The sequence below is a fragment of the Rattus rattus genome, chromosome 11, assembly GCF_011064425.1.
Source record: "Rattus rattus isolate New Zealand chromosome 11, Rrattus_CSIRO_v1, whole genome shotgun sequence".
Classification (NCBI taxonomy): Eukaryota; Metazoa; Chordata; class Mammalia; order Rodentia; family Muridae; genus Rattus; species Rattus rattus.
The window spans coordinates 1,155,097-1,181,390 of record NC_046164.1 but is presented as its reverse complement, the minus strand read 5'-3'; the positions used below and the strand labels follow the sequence as shown (position 1 = coordinate 1,181,390).

General features: G+C 37.9%; 1 protein-coding gene across 1 annotated transcript; it reads left to right on the top strand.

Moving 5' to 3' along the window:
• The first annotated feature begins 2,975 nt into the window (after positions 1-2,975).
• LOC116911951 (alpha-S2-casein-like A) lies at positions 2,976-16,607 on the top strand. Its single transcript, XM_032915872.1, has 13 exons — positions 2,976-3,008; positions 4,207-4,269; positions 5,875-5,901; positions 6,487-6,510; positions 6,599-6,640; positions 7,353-7,379; positions 8,397-8,420; positions 8,505-8,549; positions 9,898-10,017; positions 12,644-12,667; positions 13,353-13,379; positions 14,753-14,875; positions 16,330-16,607. The coding sequence occupies exons 2-13, from the start codon at positions 4,219-4,221 to the stop codon at positions 16,333-16,335; spliced, it is 540 nt and encodes a 179-aa protein (XP_032771763.1). The 5' UTR covers positions 2,976-3,008; positions 4,207-4,218; the 3' UTR covers positions 16,336-16,607.
• The last annotated feature ends 9,687 nt before the right edge of the window (positions 16,608-26,294 follow it).

The following is a 26,294-nucleotide window of genomic DNA, read 5'->3' as shown; positions in this document are numbered from 1 at the left end:
TTGTTCTGCGGATTTCGTTTTATCATGCCTTTTGTTGTTTGGAGACTGAACACAGGAGCACAAACGTGCAAGGCAAACCCTTCACCTATGAGTATCCCCAGGACTCAGGAAATGTTTTTTGTAGTATACTGTATGATCTAGCTGTCAGGATAATTGATAATAACTCTCCCAGGGCTTGAAGTAGCTAGAGTTACAGACACACAGCCGTACCTGTAAAGGTGGGTATTTAATTTGCTTGTTCACGGACTCCATGGTTTGTCTGATTCTCGGTTTGTTTATATTAACTATTTCTATTTTTATTCCATAGCTAGTGACTATATTATTTTTGACACAATGTAAAGTCACCATTTATGAGAAGTAACGTGTTTTTAACCTCCAGTAGAGATCATAGAGATCGGGGTCAGATCTAGATCACAATGAAGGCATTTGAAGCAGTTTTACCAAGTATAGTCTAGCTTCCAGCCTTATTAGGCAATGAGGAATAGGGAACTGTTTTGTTTAGAGTGAAATTTAGTCCATTAGTGAAGCAATACTTTTCTAAGAATGCTAACAATGCCCTATGGATTTCACACACATGCTACCCTGGCTGGTGCCACCATTGTCTCCTTCCAACCTTCTTTGACCTCTGTTCATTTCTACCATTGTTTCCCAAACTCCATGGAGCATGTCTAGATTTCATCGTCATAATTAAATCTTGGAAAAATAGCACAGCACTGGATCGAGCCTCACAACTCCTTCTCAAGTGTTTGTGTGCTGTTGTCATTTCTTCACGTTAGCATTCTGTGTGAATTTGTGATGTGGGCCTTCCCTGATATCACTACTCTCTACCCTAAGTAACCAACCCCTATCTTAGGGAATTTTCCCTTTCTCTTGGCATTTATAAACATTTTCAATATCACAGATTGAGGGAATGTGGTTAATTATTATAGAAGTATAATTTTTTTAATTCACCTATACCCTATCACCTGTTTGGCTTCTTCCTAATCTTTCAGTGATCACTGTTCTTATCGGGTGATATCTCAAAAGTGTTTCATGTATTCTTTTAGTTATTAAATCAAGCCTATTTGTTCCCTGATATGCTCTCAGATAGAGAAGTGTAATTTCATAGTGAGAACCCTGGTGAGTCTTAAAGCACCAACCACAGCATACATATGGGGGACCCATGGCTCCAGCTGCATATGTAGCAGAGGATGGCCTTATCTGGCGTCAGTGGGAGGGGAGACCCTTGGTCCTGTGGAGGCTTGATACCCCAAGGTAGAGGAATGCTAGGGTGCTGAGGCACGAGTGCATGGGTGGGTGGGGGGGAAGAAGCACCCTCATAGAGTTAGGAAATGGGGAGAGGGGATGGGGGTTTGTGGAGGGGAAACTGGAAAGGGATATAATATTTGAAATGTAAATAAATAAAATGACCAATAAAAAGAAAAAACCCAACAAACAAACCAAAAAGAAAGAAAAAAACACAACAAAAAAGGAGCGTTGTAACATAATTGAGTTTTCTAACCCTATTTGATCTTCCAAATCCAGGTCTGGGACTTTTACTCACATCTACACACACCATTCTGTTATTTGTTTTAAAAGATTAAGCTGTGGTCTTATTTCAAGGACTGAGTCAGAGTTTTCTTTGTCAGTTACCTACTTGTTTTAATCTCTTCCAACTTCCAGATAATATTCTGCTGTGGGAGACTTTCTGGGCACATTACCACACACAATTCCGTCTCTCCAAAAGCTTCCTGTCTCTTTTTTTTCAATTTTTTTTTTACATGTCATGACCAAACCAAATGGGGATTAAAATGTGTGCAATATGTTTTTATATCTCCCCACCATCTGTAGTATCTACCTCATGTAGCTTCATTCAATGTGTAAAGAATTCCCAGAACATGATAATTGTTTGTTGAATCAATGCCCATGTATCAACACATGCTGGACTTAACTTTGTACATTCTTAAAGGAATTATTTTTGTATGATATTTGTGGGCTCTCTAAAACTTTTAAACTGATCTTAAATAGCATAGAGATACTTACCATTCTCTGAGAGAATACAACAAGAGGGAATTCTTACTCAGAAGAGATGAGGAGCTACAGTAACACAAACTTTCACAGTGTTCTCAAGTAAGAGTATGACTGTATCAATATAGTATCAAGTAATGAGACCATGGAACTGAAATATGGCTCTATTAAGAGTGGGGGTGTCGCTGACCCTTTTACATGTTCTTGAGACCCTCCTTCTATTGGGTTGCCCTGTCCTGATATGAGGGTTTGTGCTAGTCCTACTGTAAATTGTTATACCATGTTCAGTTGACATCTCTGGAAGACTTGCTCTTTCCTGAATGGAAATGGAGTAGAGTGGTTCAGGTGGGAGATAGTGGGATGGAGGGATGGGCAGAGTGAAAGGAGAGAAAACTATTGTCCCAGTGTATTGTATGAGAAAAGAATTTTTTTTAAAAAAAGAGTCCTTCTGCCAAGGACCCTGGTCTGTTTTGTAGGACACAGAGTGCTTGTAATTCTAGCTCCATTGAATCCAAATCACTTTTCTGGACTTTGGACTTTGAAGGCTCCTGCATGCACATAGTACACATACATGCTCTCAGGGCAACACACATGCATGAAATAAAATAATGAAATAAAATTCAAAAATGTAAATGAGATAACAAATATCTACTGTTCATAATCTAATAACAAATGGGGAAAGTTTTGAAAACACTAGAATTAGAGAATTAGTTCATAGAACAGGTGAGTCTGCCTTCACACAAATTCAATTAACCATCACACATCTTCCATTATCTTATCATGGTCTCAATCAAACGGTTTAAGAACTCCCTAGAATCTGTGGAACAAAATCCAGAAAGACAATTTCTAATGATATTGCTTTCTTAGAATTCAAATGTCTTTTTAGGTATTTGAAACCACAGAATTAGCATATGATGCTGGAACTTGGTTTAAATAGTGCGAGAGCTACCCACTGCTATCATCATCTACCTATTCCTCTCGTCTTCCACTTGGGAAGCAAGGTAATGTTTCATATTATTTTTCTTTTATGGCATACACTAAAACATATTTCAAAGTATGTTAATTCTCTCCAGCAAAATAAAAACCAAGCTATAGTTTAAAATATATTGTCTGAGATATTTTAAACTCATACAAATTTGTCATTTGTCTTTTAATTCTTAGTAGCTAAAGTGTAGACACTAAAAGCTTTATTATGATTCTGTATCTTGAGGTTGTATTCTCAAGTCAGGACTGAAGAAGATAAGGTGGATTTTTAAAAATCTACCAATTGTTTGCTTTGGGGGCTTTGGACCATTTTCTACAACTAAAAATTGAAGAAAAATTACATGCCAGCCAGCACTACAAATTATTCTAAAGACTTCAGATGATTCTATACAATGTCTAGTTAGCACAGTGATTGTCACATAGCAACTGCTAAGTAAACATAGCTATCTGAAATGTACTTTTCCATTGAGCTACGAAAGTGCCAAGTTACGAACTAGCATTCAAATTATATTTTTAAAAGTAAGTTTTGAAAATATGTGCATGAGACAATAGAATAATTGTATTTCAGTTTTTAAGTTGGTTAAACAGAGAGAAGAAATTGGTTGGTTTGCAGGCTGTCAGAGAATGTTAGAGACTTACTTTTCCATGTCTGTAACATTAGAGATTCCTCTAGCTGAGCATGATCTCAGAGGCTGTGAACTCGGCTTTCACCCAAGAGGCAAGTTAGATAAAGACTGACCACACCCAGTGGCTTCTTTCAGCCTCAGCTTTCCAGCCATGGCATAGCCAGAATGTTCAGGACACTGACTCTCAGACAGGTCTCATTTCTGTCTTCTATTTTTCCTTGTTAGAGAGCAGGCATTACACCTTAGTTTCCCTAAAACCTAATTTCAGAAGGAGTCTCTGTTATCTTTCACCTTCCTGACAATCATTCTTTGTAAAATGTCTGCCTGTTGAGATGACTTCTATGAACTGATGATAGTCTCTGAGTGAACCATTTGCATTTTAGCAACTGGCTTTAAGGTACGCCCTGCTGGCAAAAAGAAAGGGCTCAAAATACATTGTGATATTTCTACTTGCAGTCATAAATTTCCCCCAAGACATTCTATTTTATTGATCTTGGTGGCCTTTATGCATTACAGTATAATAATAAATAATAGAGTGTATCAGTTTCGATGATAGGATGGATTATTGACTTTCTACATGTTTCTATAGGATCAAATAACCATGAAGTTCTTCATCTTTGCCTGCCTGGTGGCTGCTGCTCTGGCTAAGCATGTGAGTGAACAGGATTACGTGATGCTATGGCTTCCTTTTTGAGTTACGAAAAGAGCGAATCTCTTACTATACATAGAAGTTGCAGGCATTGGCAACAATAGTAGTGACTGAATCTGTGTCAGTGACATTATTGCTCTGACTTTATGGGATGCTTCAGGGTGGACAGGAGTGCTACAAATCGTCAACACTGAGAAGATCCAGAGTGTAGACAACGGGAGAAAGGAGTTGCTTCCCTTCCATATGTTGTAATTTTAGGTAGCTCTACCTGGAGGAACCATTTCTTCTCACAATGTGTTCTGGAAGTATAAGGGAACCCCATCACCATAATTTGGATTAACAGAGAGAGTTGTGAAGGAATTGGGGGAATTTTTGTCATTTTATTAAAAAAAATAGTATAGAAAATAATGAGGACATAAACAGCAGAAAAGTTCAGGAGATAAAGCACCGGGCACACAAGGACAGAGATGGAATTTGGAGTTCCAGGATCCATGCAATCACTCCCGTGGGCAGCTCAGCTGCCAGCCTAGAGTTCAAGCATCTGGAAAGCAAAGACAACGAGACAGGAGACAGTGAATTTCAGAACAGGCAGGCTTGCTAGACTAGTTCATGTCAAGGAACTCTGAACTCAACGTAGAGATACTGTCCCAGTGAATAAGGTAAGACGTATCATGAAATCTGCCTAATGTAAACCTCAGGCACTGACACTCAGTCCCCATATGAATGCATGTCCCTGCCTGCACATAAATACACACCACACACACACACACACACACACACACACACACACACACACACACACACTCCATAATCATAGCAAAAAAGGGACATGAATGGAGTATAAGTATTATTAACCTTGGATTTGAAAGTAGTATATTTACCAAAAAATAAAACTACTAAAGGGACAGTAAAAATGTCACATAATGCTAAACACATAATATAGAATACATTTTAAAATACTTTCTTTTCGCAGTTTGCAGATCAGTCTACATATATGATAGCACCAATACTTTTACTTTCATTATTCAGAAAAACTATATGATGATTTTGAAATATACATTAGTGCCCTGTCCTTTATTTTTAATTATTAGTCTAAACAATTTCTTCTCCATAACGAAAGCCATCCAGCTAAAAGCGTGCTGGTGTAGTTAGCAAATGATAGCTCTCGCTCTTCAAATTCACTGTGTCTGAGTTGTTCTATGCCCTTTGAGACTTAGATAACCTTTCAAAGAAAGCCCTTTTGCAGTAAATTTATCTAAGAAACTGTTATTCTTTTAACCAAGCCATTTTTATTAATTCGTGCGCGCGCGTGCGCGTGCGTGTGTGTGTGTGTGTGTGTGTGTGTGTGTGTGTGTGTGTGTGTGCGCGCGCGCGCGCGCGCGCCACATGAGGAAGCTAGGGAAAAGTTTGTAGGTGTTGGGAGGCAATTCTTGCCGTCTATCACGTGGGCCCTAGGGGATGTACTCAGGACCTCATGCTTCACAGCAAGTCCCTTTACCTGTCTCAGCTTTTGTTTTAAATTTCAGTCTTATGCAGTAGAAAGAGACATACCTTGCCATTTTAAGTAAGCCATAAATGTTAAATTTGTGCTCATTTTAATTTATACAGGCGATAAAGGATAAACCCTCCAGTGAGGTAAGGGACTTTATTATGAAGACTAATTCTGTGCCTGATGGTAATTATACATCTTTGCTCATTCGGATTATTATGAATAGCAATAATGCCACTGTCAAACCTTAGAGGGGAAACTCAATGTTCACCCATGGAAATTAAAAATTATGTGGAAAACAAACCAAAATCTACAGCGTCAAACTTAGGTACTTTCCCCATGCTGATGGCATCATAATTCTGTGATTCTGATGTTAGCACAGGAATCTGATTGTGTTGGGAATTATGATGTTACCTTGTTGCATCAACTGCTGGAGTACTGAATGCAGGCACTTCTGTTTCTCTCTTCTTCCCATGCTTCACTAACAGATTCCAGCTCAATGGCACCCAACAAATCACTGTGCATGAATTTATGTAAATATCAAAAAAATCTTTTAATAAAAATTGGAGAAGAAAATGTAAAATTATTTCTTCACTGCTTGCTGTTGTCATTTCAAAAATCATTCCTGTAAAACTCGTGTATTAGATAGTCACTATTCATCAGTATGTATTTGGATGGTATGGGTAAAAGATATTACAAGTAATCAATATGTATTATCATTTTTTTCTAAGGAATCTGCCAGTGTCTACCTGGGAGTAAGTCATAGTTTCTTATATTAAATATATTTTAAAAACTTTTCAATTTGTGTGGCTATAAAATTAATGTCATTTATTTCTTTTTCAGAAGTATAAGCAGGGCAATGGTGTGTTCTTCCAAAAGCCTCAGGTAAAATTTGTTAATTAATGTCTGTGCTGCTAATTTGTCCAAATGATTGTCATTTTTTCCACATTTAGCTTCAAATGGTCAATATTTTCATAATCTGAATCATCAATTATGCAATAATGTGAAAAGGTCCCACAAGGATAGGTGTGTTTGGTTTTGAAGCCACATTTTCAAAGGGTTATTTCAATTCAAACCCATAAAGTAGAGTTAATTCTCTGTAAGGAATGTAAGTTTTCTCTTACTTCATACAAAATATAGTAGAAGTAATGTGACTAATTCTTTGTATATTAGAAAACCACAGATGAAAATGATGGAAGACTTTGATTCACCTTAACTGTATTTCACTGACAATACTTGTAGCTAATAAGGACTACTACTAGTCTCCCACAGACATTTCATAATATGCCTAGTCATTTCTACCCTAGCCACACCTATTTTATTCTTTTCTGCTCCTTTCTGTTTACCAAACCCCATTTACATTGCTGATAAAGTGAATCCTTTCATATATATCTTCCCCAAATGTGCTTAATAATCAATGCCGATGAATCATAATTTAATACATTATCTCTATCCATATCATCTCACAAATTAGTAATCCAGTAGGAAATTAATATGGTATGGAGTTAAAGAAAATGCTGCTTCTTGGGGAATATTGTTGAGGAACCTATCATCATGTCACCAATTCCTTTGTTTTATTTTTAATTTATTTATAAAGGACTCTGCTAGCAGTTCATCCAGCGAGGTAAGATACTGCTTCTTCTGTATGATTTTCAGAAATAATGACTTGACCATTGTGTTCTATAATTACCTGATAATTCCTAGGAGGTGCACATATAAATATTCAATGGAAGAAATGGGTCTCAAAAATTATCTGATCATGGCTTAAATTGTCTAAAGTCATAACTCCATGAGTAGTTCAATCAGAAACTTTGGTTTGGGCTAAAATTTCTAAATTTTACTAGATCTTTGATATGATGCGCTGATATCAAACATTGAGAACCATTTCAATAGAGTCAGAAGAGGGTTTGGGTGAAGTGTTATGTCTGCAGCCAAAGCCTTGTATACTGATGGTTGTAAGAGCAACACTGAAAGAGTGAAGTATACCTTAAAAGGGCTGGGGGCATTGCATTAAATCTCAATCTAGAGTCCCATGACCTTGGATGATTCCTATGCTCTTCACAGCTAAAGTCTCACAAAGCAAGTCTTAGCTTTTCTGTATATACAAGTCTTGGACTCAGACTGGGTGCCTCCAGCCATATCTGTCATTGAGCAAAGATTCCTGAGGTTCAGGTCACCCAACGTCCTACCAATCACGCTCCATCCCCCAACTCCACTCGCCCATGTTTTTCAGGAAGAGACTCAGGGTCTCACTGTAAAACTATGTAACCCAGGTTGACCCTGATTCCGTAGAAAATCCTCCTGCCTCAGATACACAGTATGCTGAGATTCCAGGCATGAATTAATATCATGGCTGGTCTCATATTTTTTTCTTGATCACTTCCATGCATTCCATGTCTGGAAATAAAAATGTCTGAATAAAGTAGTATTTACAAAGTGATAAATTTAAAATATATTCTAATTTTTGTTGAGGATAAAGGAGAATTAGAGTTCTGCTAAATATTTAGTTTATTGGATTCCTACATAACTTAATATCACAGTCCTGGGTTCTGAATATTTAAATAATTACCCTTGATTTTCTACAAAAATCATCTGTGTTTAATTATTGCTATATTAATTGAGTAAACCTACTTTCCTTTAGGAATCATCTGAGGAAATCAGCGAAGTAAGTAGTTATAATTCAACTAAGTAACTTTTATTAGCAACAGTTCTTTCTATGTCTTTCTGACGTATGCAATGTTTTTAACAGAAAATTGAACAGTCTGAGGAACAGAAGGTCAACCTAAATCAGCAGGTAAGCTTGTCTCGATTATATCATTTCTTCCCTATATATAACACCAAATTTTGACACACTTTGTTACCATAATATGTGACTATTATCCTTTTAAAATATGGAATTTTAAGAAGATGCAGGTAATCTAACTAAATTGAAAAAGAATTTTAAAACTCAGAAAAAGTATTTTAACTGATTTTCTTGAGATATCTGTATCACCTCAGTCACACAATTAGTCAAAATGTTTCTCTTTGAATCAATAAAAAAGTCAGATTATTTAAGGCCAAAGACCCCATCTTCAGGAGACAACAGAAACGTGTAGTTCAAGAAAGAATGAGAGTATTGAAATTGGGCTAGTTCTTTCCAACTTGAACTCCTCCAGCAGTTACCTAACTCCTCCACGCTACATCTTTCTTACCCTAAAATGTTCCACCAACAGTAAAAACACAGGTAGTAAAGGCATCAAAGAATACTTGCAAGCTCCATATTAAAACAGTTTCCAAAAATAAATAAAAAGATAACAATCATTGATCTTATTATACATGTAGAAAAAAAATCCATTCTAAGACTATCAAAAAAGTTTCACATATTCGAAACAAGATAAAATAGCCTGTTTTAAAACATAGTTTTTCTAATACTTTTTTCTCACACCATGTCCATATCCTTCTTGAGAGTTTTCTCCTCTGGGACCATTCTCATGTCTGTGCTCATCTGACACTGACGTCCCAGCAAAGATACAGCAATGTTCTACACATCTACTCAACTGTTACTGTGTGCACTGGAAATGCTCTGAGAGTAAACGTGATACATGTATTTGACTTTTGTTGTTGTTGCTGTTAGTTTGATTTGGTTTGGCTTGGTTGTGTGTTTGTGGTTTTGGTTTGGTTTGGTTTGGTTTCTCTCTGATGTGGCTTTGACTTAAAGACAGAGTTATTTGTAGGCAACTAGCCATGGCCAAACACAGATGAGATCTGAGATAGGTTCACTATTCAAGTTCACTGCATTCACCCCCTTGCCTTCTGGAAAAGTGATGCTGTAAGACATTAATAACTTACCCTGTAAGAAAGAAAGTGCAAACATCACTATTTCAGAGAACATCAACCTTCTGGAGCCAAATGTGAAAAAGAGAAATCCTGATGTCAGATATTCCCTTGACAACTTTCAACGTCTGCACTTTTTACTAAATTAATGATGTCTCAGATTCTAAAATCTTTTTTATTCATTTTTGCATTGTATTCTATAATAAAAAAGTCTTTTGCTTAGTCAACCTGATAGTTCTGACATTTATAGAGATTTGATTTTGTACAGATACACTTGACCTATAAAGAGCAGTCACTAAATAAATACTGGTGTGTTTACTTCCTTCTAGAAGAAAAGCAAGCAATTTTCCCAGGACTCTTCCTTCCCCCAAATTTGCACACCTTATCAACAACAGAGCAGTGTGAACCAATGGCCCCAACCTAACGCCATCTATAACATCCCCAGCCAGGTGAGTGCTGCACTTCTATTTGGTGTTGTTTGTAAGGCTACCTTCATTTGAAAACAATGAAAATAATTAACTGAAAGAAATGTTCCAATCAGTTCAAATGTAGAAAACCTTTTAAACATTTCAATGACATTTTCTAGAATATAAATTAAATCAAATGGCTATTAAAATTGCTATTTAAAAGTGCTATAAATAATTCAAAGAAAATGAAAATCATACATTACCTTTATAAGTATGCACTCATGTGTGATTCGAAGTGATTATGACAGAATGTCGTTTTTAAAACTAACCTGAAGTCTAAGTAATTCAATCCAATTCTTAAAGTTCTATTCGATGTGTCCATTTTGATAGGGCTTTTGGCTTAGGGAAGTCTTTGAATCAGGAGAAACAGGTGTCATGTAGGGAACCACACAGAAGGCAGGATCTTGTCATTATCCTTACATATGAAGTTAGACATACAGGAGCCAACTGATGAACTAGGAGAATAATCTATCTCCGTGCTTCTTTGTGTGGATTGTGCATTACTTTCCTAAGTGTCTACTGGAAGCTAAGAAGCCATTTATTATCACAGAGCAAATAACCTTTCATATTGTCTTAAACACTAAATGACTATGGCTACTATTTTTTATTCACTTACGCCCTGATCACAATGCCCCCACCTCTGTCCAGCCCTACTCTTACCCTCCCCTATTACCCTTTCTTCTCTGAGGAAAAGGGGACATTTTTGGGTACCACCCCATGCTATGACATCTAGTCCCAGCAGGTATAGGCACATCCTCTCCCACTGAGGCCCAGACAGTGCAAGTAGAAAGGAATGGGATCCATTGGCAGTGAACAGAGACTGAGACAGTCCCTGCCCCACTTGTTAGGGGAACTATATGAACATCAAACTGCACATGTGCTACAGATATGTGGAGGGTCTAGGTCCAGCTCCCGCATGCTCCCTGGTTGGTGTACGAGGCTATTAAAATCTATTTGTATGTGAAGTAGAAAGGTTTTGGTGTTTTATTTGTAAGCGACAGAGTTGGGATGCAAAGACTGTTCCTCAGTTAGTAGATCTCAGTTGTTAGACAACAATCAATAGTAGACCTTTGTTCCAGAGCAGAATGAGTTATTTAATGTATAAGTCCTTTCAGTAGTAATAATTCACTTTGAGGATTTTGTATATGAGTAATGGATTTGCATCGATCTGTTCTTCCTCTCCCCTCTCCATCCTCAAATCCAAGATATTTTTTAATAACTGTTTTATAAAAAACACATACAGGCATTTACATAGATATATAACTTCCCGGGAATGACTGCCCTATCAGGAGGCCTTTCCAGAGAAGATGGTTACTCACTCTGTCAGAAATGACTGACTGTAGCTCTGACTCCAGAAGTGAAACCCCATGAGAATCCCTGATCCATGTGTGCATCTCAATTGATGGTCCCGTCCTTTAGGTGTTATATTAGACAACTTTATTGCTAAGATTTCCTAGGTGCAGCTTCCCTACCACATCAAGAAGACACTACCACACAGCAGATGCTCTGGTTCTCTGGCTCTGACAATATTTTTTAATTCATTAATTTCTTCTTTTTTCAGGTCCCACTAGTCTTAATTACTGTCTTCTTGTCTCTTTGTTTAGTGTTGACTTTTTAAAAACACTGTTGCTTGGCTAGAGGTAAATTTCAGTTATAAGTGGATGGCAAATATACTATTACTTGAGCACATTTCCATCCTTAAGCTATTTCTATCTATAGGCTATGCTGCTTGTTCCTTGTAGACTAGCAGATGCCTGCCTCGTACCATTATTTTTACCACTTATAAAACTAAGTTCATATTTCTTAACTTTGGAACACAGAACACTAAAATATCACAGCACTTTTTAATCATATCTCCATAGACAAGGCTCTATGATTGTAAATATGACAGTGCTGTCATCTACAGCCACACCCTACACATATAAGTTATGTTTAGAAAACTATTTTTTTCAAAGGCAGAATCATTTGTATCTTGCTATTATACACAGCCATGGGTTCTTTCCTAAGCAAGCACAAGTATCCAAGAAGGGGATATTCTATTTAATTTCTGGGTAAACCATACACTAAAACATAAAAAAAGAAAACTCTTCTGAGATAAGGGGGTTTTTTCCCCATGAAAACAAAATCCATTACCAGATAATCTCACACTAGAATTCTTTGTTAAAATTTATTAAAACTATCATTTTGTACATAAGATTATATTCATGGAAACCAATTCTTATATGACAGTTATAAAAATCTGTATGGGAATGGAGAAAAGCAGTAATGTTCAATGTTAGCAAGAGAGATTTACACAGCACTGGATCAGATCAAACTAGCCAATACTCCCACCTTGGTTAGCAGTCACTGAACTGAGTCATGTCGACCCACAGTATGTGAGCTGTGCCGTTCAATAATGGAATTGAGTTCTCATTATCAGTGATGACTTCAAAAACTGTCTCCCTATTTATGACACACGCCAGCTGCCTAAAGTCACCTAGAATGGCATGCAATGGTTTACCGAGATTTATTCCCTGTGTTTCACTTATGATCACTGAGAAGAGTGCTATAGAAAGAACTATTTTACCGTGGAAATAATTTGATATATTATTTTTATTTCTCTTCCTAGGAGTCCATCAGCACCTCAATGGAGGTGAGTCACGGCTGCCAAAGTTACAGAAACTTTTAAAGCTTTGTTTGAATTTTATAGTTAGTGATTAGAAGAGCGTTACTTAGCATGAAAGTCTGCAGGACTAAGGTGATGAACAAAAGATTTATTTCCTGTGAAAAATTGAGCTCTTATTAGTTAGTGTTTCAATAGTTATAAATGCTAACAGTTTTAAATGTGTTATTATTAGAGTTACTTATCTAAGCACGTATTTACCAATTTTTCTGAAATTTACATCTCATTTAAATTTATATAAAGTCCATGCAAGGCACAGATACAGGTGGATATTTCATACACAAATACTTGCTTAGAACAATTGCAGCAATCACAGTATTTTTTAAAATGTTTTGTTATGTTAATAAAATTAAACACAGAATTTTACCCATTTATTTAGGAAGTATGTAATTATCAAGTACTAGCTCATCTAAAAGATTCTAGAGATTGGAAACCAGACAATGAGTAAAACAGGTAAACTCCAATTAGAGTTTATATTAAAAAAGACAGTAGATGTATGTTTCTATTATTTGAAGGATTCAGACATAATTCAAACAGTGAACAAATCCTCATGCTTGAGTTTATGGCAGATGAGCTAATTCTAAGAATAAATTTGGCAAAGTAATTAGAGTGCTCAAGTCAGAATGTTACATTTTATCTGTTTGCTTTCTTTAAGGAAATCCTGAAGAAGATCATTGATATTGTAAGTGTTTTTATGTAATTGTACATGATTTAAAACGTTTATAATATTAAGAATGAGCATGCTTGGAGATGTTATTTATTGATAAACCAGATAATTTTAGACATATAAGTAAAATTTTAGGAGATCATTATTTAAAATCTTCCCCTTAATTGACTGTGATTTTTGTAACTTAATTCTTGACATTGTTTGTACCTGTATGCATTTGATCTTTCTATGTTTTATATTGATTTTTTAAGTCGTTTGTTGCTGGTTTGACTTTACCTGTCACAATAATTAATGATCATGTTGGTATATGAGCTATCTGATGATTGTAAAGTAGTTAGAGATCTAAACATAAAACACATCTTCATTTTAAGTGATTTAGATTAGGTATCCACATAGTAAAACTGCTTCCCAGTTTCTCTCTGTATCCAAGCTTCTCATTTTATAAGGTGTCACAGTGATTTCTGTCAAACAACAGCAGATCATATAGCCATTTCCTGAGTAGAAAACCATGTGTGCCTCAATGAACTGACATAGGCTCTATAGTCGGAGGACTTATCCATTGATCCTGTTACCCTGGTGCAACATTTAGTTATGTCATTCTTGGTATTTTCCTTATCTTTACTGAAGATAAACAGAAGAATAGAAGAGATAGTCTAAAGATTTTTGTAATATATATAAACTATGTTATAAAATGCTGGAGACACAAAAATGATTTCAGCAAATTCTACCACTCTATCAATAACAGCATAGCACAACCATGGAAGTACCATGCACGTGTTCACTGGAAATTAAGAGAGTTTCCATTCATAAGAACTAGGACTCCCCTGTTGGAAGCTGTATTTACCTTCTGGACTCATCCATGATAAAGTCAACTTACCAAGCTTTAAATAGAAGCACACATAAAATACATGACAAAGGCTGTTCGGCAAGCTCTATACATATTCTATAAGGTAATTCTGCAAGGGAATGATGTTAAGAGAATCTAAACAACCAGATCAGAGGAATGGATTCCCCAAAACCAGCCATGACAAACCATTCTGACACTCTCCAACTATAAAAGTCAGACATGAAAACATATATGGAGAAAATTGTCAAGCTTTTAAGATGTTTTTATTTCTTTCTGACATATATAGTTTAGTTTTACACATCTTTATGCCTGTGTATGAAGTATCAAGATTTCTTCAATTCAACAGTGCATTCTACAACACAAAAATGGTTATGCTGATTTTGATATTAGAAAAACTTTTGTCCCAAGTCTTCCTGGAAAAATTTAGAAAGTATCTAAGTAGCTAACATTAGAATGTACTAACTTCTGTTCTTTGTTTTGAAGCTTGAGCTTTGTTTTGAAGATTAACTTGAGTGATTTTTGACATTTTTTATTTTTTTAGGTCAAGTACTTCCAATATCAACAGCTCACCAACCCCCACTTCCCCCAGGCTGTTCATCCACAGATACCTGTGAGCTACTGGGCCCCCAGTAAGGACTACACCTTCCCAAATGCTCCCTACATGGTATGTGCCTGTAAAAATACAGTTAAATATAATATTAGTATAGAGACAATATAATTGAATGGAATATATTATTATATTATATTATATTAATCACTGGGTTCACAAAAAGTGAAGTAATAAGATGAAACAAAATTTATTTCACACAGAAATAAACTACAGTTTACATTTAATATGCGAAGGCCATTAAAATCATTATTTAGTTAAAGTACTTGTAATGGTAACAAGGATAGTAATTGTTGATTGTATCAATCAGCCACAGCAAAGAATTGCATTGATATTGTATTTTAATTTCTTACATGCAATAATTTCCAGAAAAATTAAAGATTAGGCAGTGGACAAAACATATCCCTTTCAATTTTTATAAATTTTAGTTATATGTATGCTTATGTGACTGCATCTGCATGACCACATGAATACCACATCCACCTAGGACTGGAGTTAAATGCAGTTATAAACCGCTCAGCATGGCTCCAGGAAATGGAACTCAAGTTCTTGGCAAGAAAAGTATGAACTCTTAATTGCTGAGCCATCTCTCCAACTCTGGCTTTTCAGAATAAATAGCCTCTTGATTCATATAGTTATTTTCTGTGGTATAAGCATTGAGTGTTACTAATCTTAAAAGTATCCAAAAATTAAAGAAGTAGAGTGATTTGCAAGCTGTACTCTGGTAATTTCACTTCCACTCACTTGCTAAAAAGCCTTTGGCTCGCTCTGCTCTTTCTCCACAAGCATACATAGCTTGTGGAGCATGAAACTGAAACTTTCGTGTTAGTGATTTGACATTAAATCCTTAGAACTGAGCCCCAAATGTGATCGCTATCTGCAAACGTACTCCCAACTTTTACTTTTTAGAATGTCTTTTCTGCCATGAAGCGACCATTAGACAAGCTTCGCTATAGAAAGTAAAGTTTGTACTTTAGTTTTGATGTTAGAGACCTGGAGAAAATGTGAGATACTTTACGTGAGAGGCAAGCATGCTTAAAGAGTTAAAATATGTGCACTTCCTTCTTTCAGAGATCCTACTAAGAGTCTTGATTTAACTGCTGCTTCCTAACTGTAGGTTAAGTGCCTTTTAGACTGGACATTGAACCACACTTTCAGCAACACTTCCACAACAGTATGCACCAGTAGATGAAAAAAAAATCATGCTTCAACTACTTAGTTACATTTTAAATCACTGCTTCACTAAAAATATTTTAAGTTTTGCTATAAATTCTTGATTTGCCAATGGGTTCTCCATATAACTTGGATGTAGGATAACTTTTAAAAATTTAGTGCTTACCTAGCATTTAGCCAGTAATAATTAATAGCTACTATGTCAACATTAGTAGGTCATCAATTAGAGTTAATTATAAATAATTACATTTTGCCACCATCTATGTTTGAATGTTCATATAGATATTATATATCGGATGATATATTTTTATAATCAATTATTTTCCTTTTGTTCCTAGGCTTGAGTAAAAAGTTGGTTTCTGCATAGTTCCCCCATCATTGCATCATCTCCTCTGTTAACGTTCCCTACGATGCTTCTTGAAAAGACGACAATACTGAGCCAGAAGGAGAGAGAGTGGGCTATTTTCTGTATCGTTTATAATCTTTGTGGATTGCCTTGTATGTGGATTGAATTGTGGAACCATATTAACTGTATTGTTTAATTGAAGTCTTTTCAGTACTACTTCAGAGATAAGAAGCAAAATATCTCTTGCCAAGACATTAAAGTTTTAAACGCATTTTACTGTGTGATCTTTTTTGTCTAGATTTGCATTCAGACTGGGCCACTTTTACTAAAATAACCACTTCTGTGAAAATACACGCTAACTAACCATAGACGGTTGCAAACTTTAGATCATTACCTCTGAGTAGTCCTCTCATATCTTTTGGCTTTAATAATTTCCATATTCCTACCAGTGAGCACCAATTGTTTATGTTTTTCCTGCTTCTATATCCATATACCCTATCTCACCCCAAAATTCTATCAGAGTTCTCACCGCAACCATGCTCTGTGCTTCAGTAGATGATAAATCTGTAGAAGCAAGTCCGTCTCTATAAACTGAAACATTTAATAAACTTCTATCAGGAGTTTTGAGCAAATGTTAAGTAACTATGATATAATGAGCAACTTCTTTAAAAATATGTAATAACTTTTTTATTATTCATCTTTAATTTCTTTGTTTATTACATACCTGATGCTGTCCCTTCCCTCGATCTCCTCTCCCAGAGTTCCTCCCCTCATCCCCTGACCATTTCTCCTCTGAGAGGGCAGTCTCACCCTGCCCCATATTCCTCACCCTGGTACATCAAGTCTTTGTAGGTATGGGGGCATCTTCTCCCACTGAGGTCAGACATAACAACCGTTTGCTACATGTGTGTCAGGGGCCGTGGTTTAGCTCGTATATGCTCTTTGGTTAATAGCTCAGTCCCTGTGAGCTCCCAGGGGTCCAGATTCGTTGACACTATTGACTTCCTGTGGAGTTGCCATCTCCTTGATGGCCTTCGATCTTTTCCCTAATTATTCCACAGGGTTCTTTGACCTCTGTCTAATGTTCACTGTTTGTATGTATCTTAATCTGTCTCAATCAACTTCTGGGTAAAGCCTTTCAGAGGGCAGCTATGCTAGGCTATGGTGTGCAAGCACAACAGAGCAGCATTAATAGTGTGAGAGATTGGTGCCTGCCCATGAGAGGGGTCTCAAAATGGGCTGGTGACTAGTCAGCCATGTTTTAAGTCTCTGCTTTGTCTTTGACCCTGCATTTCTTTTAGACAGAACTAATTTTGTTTCAGAAGTTATATAGGTGGGTTGCTGTTCCGGTCCATCCACTGTTCTGCTGGCTACAGAAGGTGGTCTCTTCAGGTTCCACATCCCAACTGTGGGCATTTCTGCTAAGCTCTCCTGCATTGAGTCCTGGGAGCCACCTCTCCTCCCCGCCCCTGCATCCCAGGTCTCTGGGACTTCCTACATCTGATAGAGGATTAATATCTAAAATATACAAAGAACTCAAACAGTTAGACTCCAGAAAGCCAAATAAATGGGGTGCAGAGCTAAACAAAACATTCTCAGCAGAGGAATATCGAATGGCCAAAAATCATCTAAAGAAATGTTCAACATCATTAGTCATCAGGGAAATGCAAATCAAAACAACCTTGAGATTCCACCTCACACCAGTCAGAATGGCTAAGATCATAAACTCAGGTGACAGCGGATGCTCTAGATGGGGACAGGAATCAAAGGGTCCTACCCCTGATTGCTCCTGTAGGTCCTGGCACGCAGTGGGCACTGTTGGCACTATGCAATTCCTTCTTGGGTCTGGACTACGGGCAGAGGGTATTCTCCTCTGACTTTTCAGGGGTGTCCACACTTCTGAGGGTCCAGCTCTCTCCCTCATGGAATTTGGGTGCAAGGAGCTGTTTGGCCTGTTCAGTTTGGTCCTGGGGGCAGACCAGAACCACGGGAATGAGCGGCTGTCTGTTCCTATATCCCTGTGTCCAGAGGCACTGTGCAGTTTCCCCTTGGACCAGGGATGAGGGCCGAGGTGTGCAGAGGTGGCAGTCTGCCCTGAGGCCTCAGGGTGTCTGCACTCCTGGGTGGTCTGCTCCCTTCCCCATAGGATTTGGGTGCAGGGAACTGCGGGATGCTATGGTTCACTTCTAGGCAGAGCCAGAAACAGAAAGTGCCCTGACCCAGAGGACTTCTGCCTCTGTGTCTACTAGGCAGGTCACTTGGCAACAGAAAAGTGGGTCTTACCTCTGCTCTCAGCTGTGGTGACACTTCTGGAGACTGTCTTCCCGCTCTAGGCAGGGTCCTGTCCCTGATTGCTCCTGTAGGTCCTTGCACCCTGCGAGAACAGTTGTCACTATGTGATAATCTCTTGGGTCTGGACTGTGGGCAGAGGGTATTCTCCTCTGACTTCTCAGGAGTATCCACACTTCTGAGGGTCCAGCTTTCTCCCCGACGGGATTTGGGTACAGGGAGCCTTTTGGCTGGTTCAGTTCAGTCCTGGGCCCAGACCAGAACCGTGGGTACCGGCTGCTGTCTGTTCCCATATCCCTGTGTTTAGAGGCACTGTGCAGTTTCCCCTTGGACCAGGGATGTGGGCTGAGGTGTGCAGAGGTGGCAGTCTGTCCTGCAGTCTCAAGATGTCTGCCTGAGCAACTATTTTATGCAGTGTTGTTAACACGCATTGGCTCATAAGCTGTAGTTATGCCCAATGCATTATTGTTCACAATCATTTAATTACATCTTATATCTTAGTAATTCGCTTTTCTTTCCTTGAATACGTCCCCCTAATATGCTGCATAGACATTTTTCCACTATGCAAGTTTCTTCAGATGTAATATATCAGCTCCTGACTTTACTTCTATTCCTTTTCCAGGCCAGAAGTTTTCATCATCTACAATCTGATAATACTCAAATCTTTATATACAATCCTGGATTTGTGCTACCTTTGGTTTACCTCTTAAATAGCCAACTTTATATTTCTCAAATTAAATATAGAGTGAATTTGAATGACTTTTCACTTAAGCTTCTCTAATATAAGATCCTTCTTTACCAATTTATACTTTGTTGAATGATTTCAGTTTTACATTATAACAAGATGAAATTTGAATAAATTATTTGACAAATTCATTTGCGTATAATAAATTTGGACTCTGTTCTAGAACCAGACTCTAGATTTTTCATTAGTATCGGTGGGAAGTAAGTTTCCCACTACTTAGAGTAATTTACAATGAAGCTGAAGAAGAATAATTTAGTTACGGATTTTAACCTTCAGTGAACCTGCGGGGCTGAGACAGGTGATGGATGTTTAATTACCCCTAATGGATATGCAGGTAAACATTCTCTGTTGTAAACCCCTATTTCAATTTATGATTTTTGTGTGTGTGTGAACTTGTGATGAATGTAAATATGATCATGTATTCTGAAAGTTGGATAAGTACTGAGGACAAAGAGATGAGAGGGAAATAAAGAGTAGGAACTTTTTCCTTTAAAAGAATTTCTTGCCTTTCCCCTGCTTAGAGCAGAAACCTTTCCCTTTCCCCACTTAGGATTTTTCTGCCTTTCCTCTTACATAGCTTTCACAGGAAACTCTTTTACAACTTCGTAATAAACGCTGTGATCACTTTTCAAAGTGTCCGCTCTTCTTCCTGCAATCTCAGACTAGCAGTTCCTGCTGAGATAGAACAAAGACTGTGTACTTGATCCTTTGCTGTTTTAGGAAGAGGAGCTAAATGCCAGTGCCAGAGATTGGAGTTTCTGGCCTCAGAGGAACAGGGAAGATAAGTCAGTTACAGTAGCATAGTTACTTAGACTTAAATAAGTAAACTTTTTTTTATAAAATATACAGCAACCCTAAATATCTCTTAAGACAGTCTTAAGATATAGGATCTTCTAAGACAAAGACATACCCTGGGCTGACGTTTTTCCCCCTCTGCTGCCTCAAGAAGAACCAACAAGAAAGAAGACCCCCACCGGGGCTGGCCCCCAGGCAGGCCACTAGTTAAAGTGTATAGCTGGACTCACTTGGACAAACTAAATTCCTTTTGAATTTGTTCTCTCTTTATAATTATTAAAAAATTAACACTCCTTAAACAAAAAGTAATCATTAAAAATATTGTGTGCCCTATCACCATTTCAATTTTCCCAGAAATCATTTTTGCTTCAGAAGTCTGATCGGGCAACTGTATGAAGTCTGTGTGAGGATATGAAGAAACACAACACCAGGTTGCTTCGCAGTCACTGAGCTAATCCCTATTCAGGAAGTAAGGTCGCGAGATTTCAGAGCACGTCCTCAAAGTGTTCACACGAACAACAATGACCACAGCTTTTCCTAATCTTTTATTCCTACTTTAATCATGAAGGACCTGTGTTGGCGTATTGGTTTTTGTGCACCTTGTAGAGATAAGTCTTGCATTATTCAAATGCTGATTTCTGAACCCACAGAGATCCGATTACAGGCCACATTTTGGAATTGTTATGTAAATCCTGCATTAGTATTTTGTAAACAATCGTCTCCATCTTTCTCTGGTTAATATAGTAGGCCTGTGGCCTATAGCGAAAAGCAAAATAGTAAGATAGGACTTCCTGAGAAAGAGAAAGAAACTCTGGGAAGAGTTATGACTGGGAAACTCAGAAACTAGGACATCAAGGAAAAAGCAGGATCAAGCAGGAAGGAACCTGCTGTGTGGCAGGACTTAGATTAATACAAACAGGATAATTGAATTATCAGCTAGTGGGAAACAATGCCTAGTTCCAAGACCAAAAGCTTATAAATAAATGTAGTATCCATGCCATTATTTGGAAGCTGAGGTGGGTATAGAGAGGTCCATGATTACAGACACAGACCCACATGTATATATGTATAAAAACATGTCCAACTATGTAGTTTAACAGGTAATTACTCCTGATCATATTACATCACAATAGAAATATGAAAGCAAAATTTGTAAAAGAGAAAATCTACCTCTGATAATTGCAGTCAGAACTAGAGGAAAAGCTCTGATCTATAGAGAGTTGTTCATGGGTCAGAAAGATAAGCAGTGGAAGGGTTAGCATTCGTGTGATGAGGAAGGAGTCAGGGACGGCAGAAGGCATTGTGACAACTCAAGCCCGACATTTATTCCTGTTGCCAATTACATGCTTGTGCATTGAATACTCTCATAGAACTAAGCAAATGCCACAGATATACCCCTTGCCACAATAAAATATGCCTCGATAATAGAAAATCTGACCACATCAATAAAGAATCGGGTACTGAACCCACCATAAAGCTACTAATCCGGGATCAAAGAGACAGTTTGGGCAATGGAAGCACTTGCTGCATTGGCTTGACAACTGGAGTTCCATCCCTGGATCCTGTGGTGTAAGACAATGGACTCCTGAGGAGTTGTGCTCTGGCTTCCAAGCATGTGATGTGACACATGTGCAACCTGTGCATGAATACACACACACACACACACACACACACACACACACACACACACACACGCGTGCGTGCCACCACCACCACCATCACCACCACCACCACCATCACCACCATCACCACCAACACCACCAACACCACCAACACCATCATCATCACCACCACAACCATTACTATCACCTAATAAATCCAATGTTTAAAACTTCAAAGAAAAGCCAGCATCTGATGTTTTCCCAGCTGGATTCTACCAAACACTGTAAGGATTAATTCCAGTCCAGAGGTAGGTGTCACTTTTCAAGTTCCTCATTGCCCTGTTGTTAAAACTACTCACAAGTCCCATCCCTGAAGCTTCTCCTCACAAGATTGTCTCTTCCTGCCTTTTTCAAGTAGTCCACTGGTCTCATAATCACACTGCACCACCGTCCCATACCACGTTGCCTACAGCACACTTCTCTAACTGCAGTTTTCCTGTCTCATCATATCCACATGAATGACTTTAATTACTGTCTATATCCTACAAAGTCAATATGTACTCATCTGACTTCTAAACATCCCTTGTCTTCGTCTGTCTCCCAAGATAATAAGAAAGCCCCTTAAGGGTAATGGTAGTGTCTTGATGAGATTCCAGGGCATAAAACCACAACATTCATGTATTTGCATTCAAAAGATGTTTCAGGAAAATAAAGAGTAATATATCATATATATTTATACATAATTATAATATATTATATAATTATAATATTATATATATAATCTCCTTGGGTGGCTATTAAAATGATTCTTTTAATTTCTAAGAGAATTTGATAGTAATATTAAGAATATGACAAAACAACTTAAGCATTCACCAGCATTGAATGCTTCTCAGTACAGCTTGCTGGCTATAGACTGTTATGAAGATTTTCAAACACATCAGAAATCTAAGGACAAAAGCTGGCCGTAGTTTACAACTATGCCACCATTCTATCATCAATATCTTTGTGTTGAGCTGTGTTACATAAGTACAACACTGACATTTTTAAGAGTATAACACTCAGTCCTGGGGGCACTACATAGTCTTCCTTTTCTGAGAGATTATAGCACATGGTCTAGTACACCTGTTTCCTACAGTCAGCCACTGTAAACTACCACCTGATAAAAGTACAATGCCAGTCTTGTACTAGACTTGGCAGTCCTTATTCTTTGTTAAAAATTTTTTCTTTTTCTTAAATTTTCATTTTTTATTGGAATTTTTTTATTTGTTTGCATTTTAAATGCTATTCCCTTTCCCGGTTTCCCATCCATAAACCCCCTATCCCATTCCCCCTCCCCCTTCTCCTATGAGGGTGTTCCCCCACCCATCCACCCACCCCTTCTCACCTCCCCACCCTGACATTCCCCTACACTGGGGGGGGGGTTCCAGACTGGGCATGACCAAGAGCTTCTCCTCCCATTGGTTCCCAACAAGGTCATTCTCTGCTACATATGGAGCTGTAGCCATAGTTTGTTCATGTGTACTCTTTGGGTGGTGGTTTAATCCCTGAGAGCTCTGGTTGGTTGGTATAGTTGTTCTTACAGGGTTGCAAACCCCTTCAGCTCCTTCAATCTTTTCTCTAACTCCTACAATGGGACCCATTCTCACTTCAATGGTTGACCATGAACACTTGCTTCTGTATTTGTCATGTTTTGGCAGAATCTCTCAGGAGACAGCTATATGAGGTTCCTGTCAGCATACACTTTCTGGCATCAGCAATATTGTTGGGTTTGGTAGCTGTATATGGGCTGGATCCCCAGGTGAAGCAGTCTCTGGATGGCCATATCTTCATTCTCTACTCCAAACTTTGTCTCTGTATTTCCTCCTATGAACATTTTTGTTCCCCCTTCTAAGAAGGACTGAAACATCCACACATTGATTGTCCTTCTTCTTGAGCTTTACGTGGTTTATGGATTGTATCTTGAGTAATCCAAGCTTTTGAGCTAATATCCATGTGATGGTTTGCATATGCTTGGCCCAGGGAGTGGCACTATTAGAAGGTGTGGCCTTGTTGGGGGAAGTGTGTCACTGTGGGGTGGGCTTGGAGACCCTCTCATAGCTCCCCCTAGGATGCTGAGTCTGTTCCTGGCTATCTTTGGATGAAGATGTTGAACTCTTAGCTTCTCCTACACCATGTCTGCCTGGATGCTGCCAGGCTCCTGCCTTGATGATAATGGACTGAACCTCTGAACCTGTAAGCCAGCCCCAATTAAATGTTGTCCTTTATAAAACTTACATTGGTCATGGTGTCTGTTCACAGCAATAAGATCCTAACTAAGACAATCCACTTATCAGTGAGTGCATTCTATGTATTTATTTTTGTGACTGGGTTACCTCACTCAGGATATTTTCTATTTCCATTCATTTGCCTTAGAATTTCATGAAACCATTGTTTTTAATAGCTTAGTATTGCTGTAAAATTAAATAAAAATGTTTGTTATCCTGCGCTAGATCTGCAACCATGATATCTGTCAGATATTTTCAACTCAGTCAGCAAAGCATCTCACCCACTTTGCTCCATCCCATATCACACTGCCAATGGCTTCTCTCTGAGCCTGGCAACAATCTCTCTACCCATATAGTTCCCAAGGCAGGTTGCCACCATGCCAGACATACACATCCCAATTCCATGGCAGGCCCAATGTTCTGTCACCACATACTCTCTTGAACTCAATTAAATCGCCACATGAAAGAACACACAACCTCTGAGCCAATTGATAATATGTAATTTGCTCATCTAGACATACATCTATCCCTTAAGAATATTCATCACAACCTGTAAATGTGCAAGAGGAATCTTAACATCTGCCTCCATATTCTTTCGGCTACTCCTCTCCTCTCTCAATCCTGTCTCCTCCCCTCTCTAAAACTTTTCTCCCTCCCATCCTTCCTTCTCATCCAATGGCTGACCTTGTTCTATCCTATACCTGCCTTCATCTGTATAATGACATCATCCTGCAGCTGAGTACTTCATTATATAAATGTACCACATTTTCTGTATCCATTCCTCCATAGAAGGGCATCTGGATTCTTTCCAGCTCCTGGCTATTATAAATAAGGCTGCTATGAACATAGTGGAGCATGTGTCTTTGTTATATGTTGAAGCATCTTTTGGGTATATGCCCAGAGTGGTATAGCTGGGTCCTCAGGTAGCACTGTGTACAGTTTTCTGAGGAAACTCCACATTGATTTCCAAAATGGTTGTACCAGCTTGCAATTCCACCAACAATGGAGGAGTGTTTCTCTTTCTCCACATCCTCGCCAGCATCTGCTGTCACATGAGCTTTTGATCTAAGCCTTTCTGACTGGTGTGAGGTGGAATCTCAGGGATGTTTTGATTTGCATTTCCCTGATGACTAAGGATGTTTGTTTATATAGTAGATTACATTGATGGATTTCTGTATATTGAACCATCCCTGAATCCCTGGGATGAAGCCTACTTGATCATAATGGATGATCATTTTGATGTGTTCTTGTATTTTGTTCATGAAAATTTTATTGAGTATTTTTGCATCAATATTCATAAGAGAAATTGGTCTGAAGTCTTCTTTCTTTGTAGGACCTTGGTGTGGCATAATTGTGGCTTCATAGAATGAATTAGGTAGTCTTCCTTATGTTTCTATTTTGTGGAATATTTCAAAGAGTATTGATATTATGTCTTCCCTGAAGGTCTGACAGAATTCTGCATAAAACCTATCTGGTCCTGGGCCTTTTTTGGTGGGGAGACTTTGAATGACTGCTTCTATTGCTTTAGGGGTGTGGAACTGTTGAGATGGTTATCTGATCCCAATTTAACTTTGGTACCTGGTATTTGTCGAGAAAATTTTCCATTTCATCCAGATTTTCCAGAGGCTTTTTGTAGTAGGATCTGATAGTTGTTTCATATTCTTAGGGATAATGACATGTCTTCATGGCTGTTTTTCTGTTCTTTGTGAACTCTGCCACAGTGGCTTCTCTCCATAGAAAGACCCTGTTTTGAATTATCTATCTATCTATCTATCTATCTATCTATCTATCTATCTATCTATCTTTTTCACCTCATAGTAAAATTAGAGCTTCTTTCATTGTATCCACTTCATTAGTATTCAAATAAAAATACAGTTTCCGTCCATTGATGTATCCCATGTTCTTGGGCTTGCCATATGTACAGGTACATGAGAAAATTTTTATTCATGTAATTAACAAAAATCTAGTATATATTTTATACCTTTTATATTGGTTATCAAATTATATCTCTTCCACTTGAGTAATTTCTTCAAACTATCTTTAAAAGTATCCTGAAGTTAACCAGACATATTTTCGTATTAATTAAACACACACACATACACATGCATACACAAAAATCTATTCATACTCAGAAATATTTGACCCTTAATCAAGTTCTAAAAGGATTGCTTAATAAAGAACTGAAGTGATAAGTGATCACAGTGCTCTGAATGGAAAAAGTACTAGAATGAGCCAATGTTTCCTGAGTCCAGTCCAGACCCAA

Excerpts from the sequence above, each read along its gene's own strand:
- LOC116911951 (XM_032915872.1), top strand. The coding sequence starts at position 4,219 with ATGAAGTTCTTCATCTTTGCCTGCCTGGTGGCTGCTGCTCTGGCTAAG. Across the intron at positions 6,641-7,352 it reads TGTTCTTCCAAAAGCCTCAG|GACTCTGCTAGCAGTTCATC; the intron begins GTAAAATTTGTT and ends TTATTTATAAAG. Across the intron at positions 13,380-14,752 it reads TGAAGAAGATCATTGATATT|GTCAAGTACTTCCAATATCA; the intron begins GTAAGTGTTTTT and ends TTATTTTTTTAG.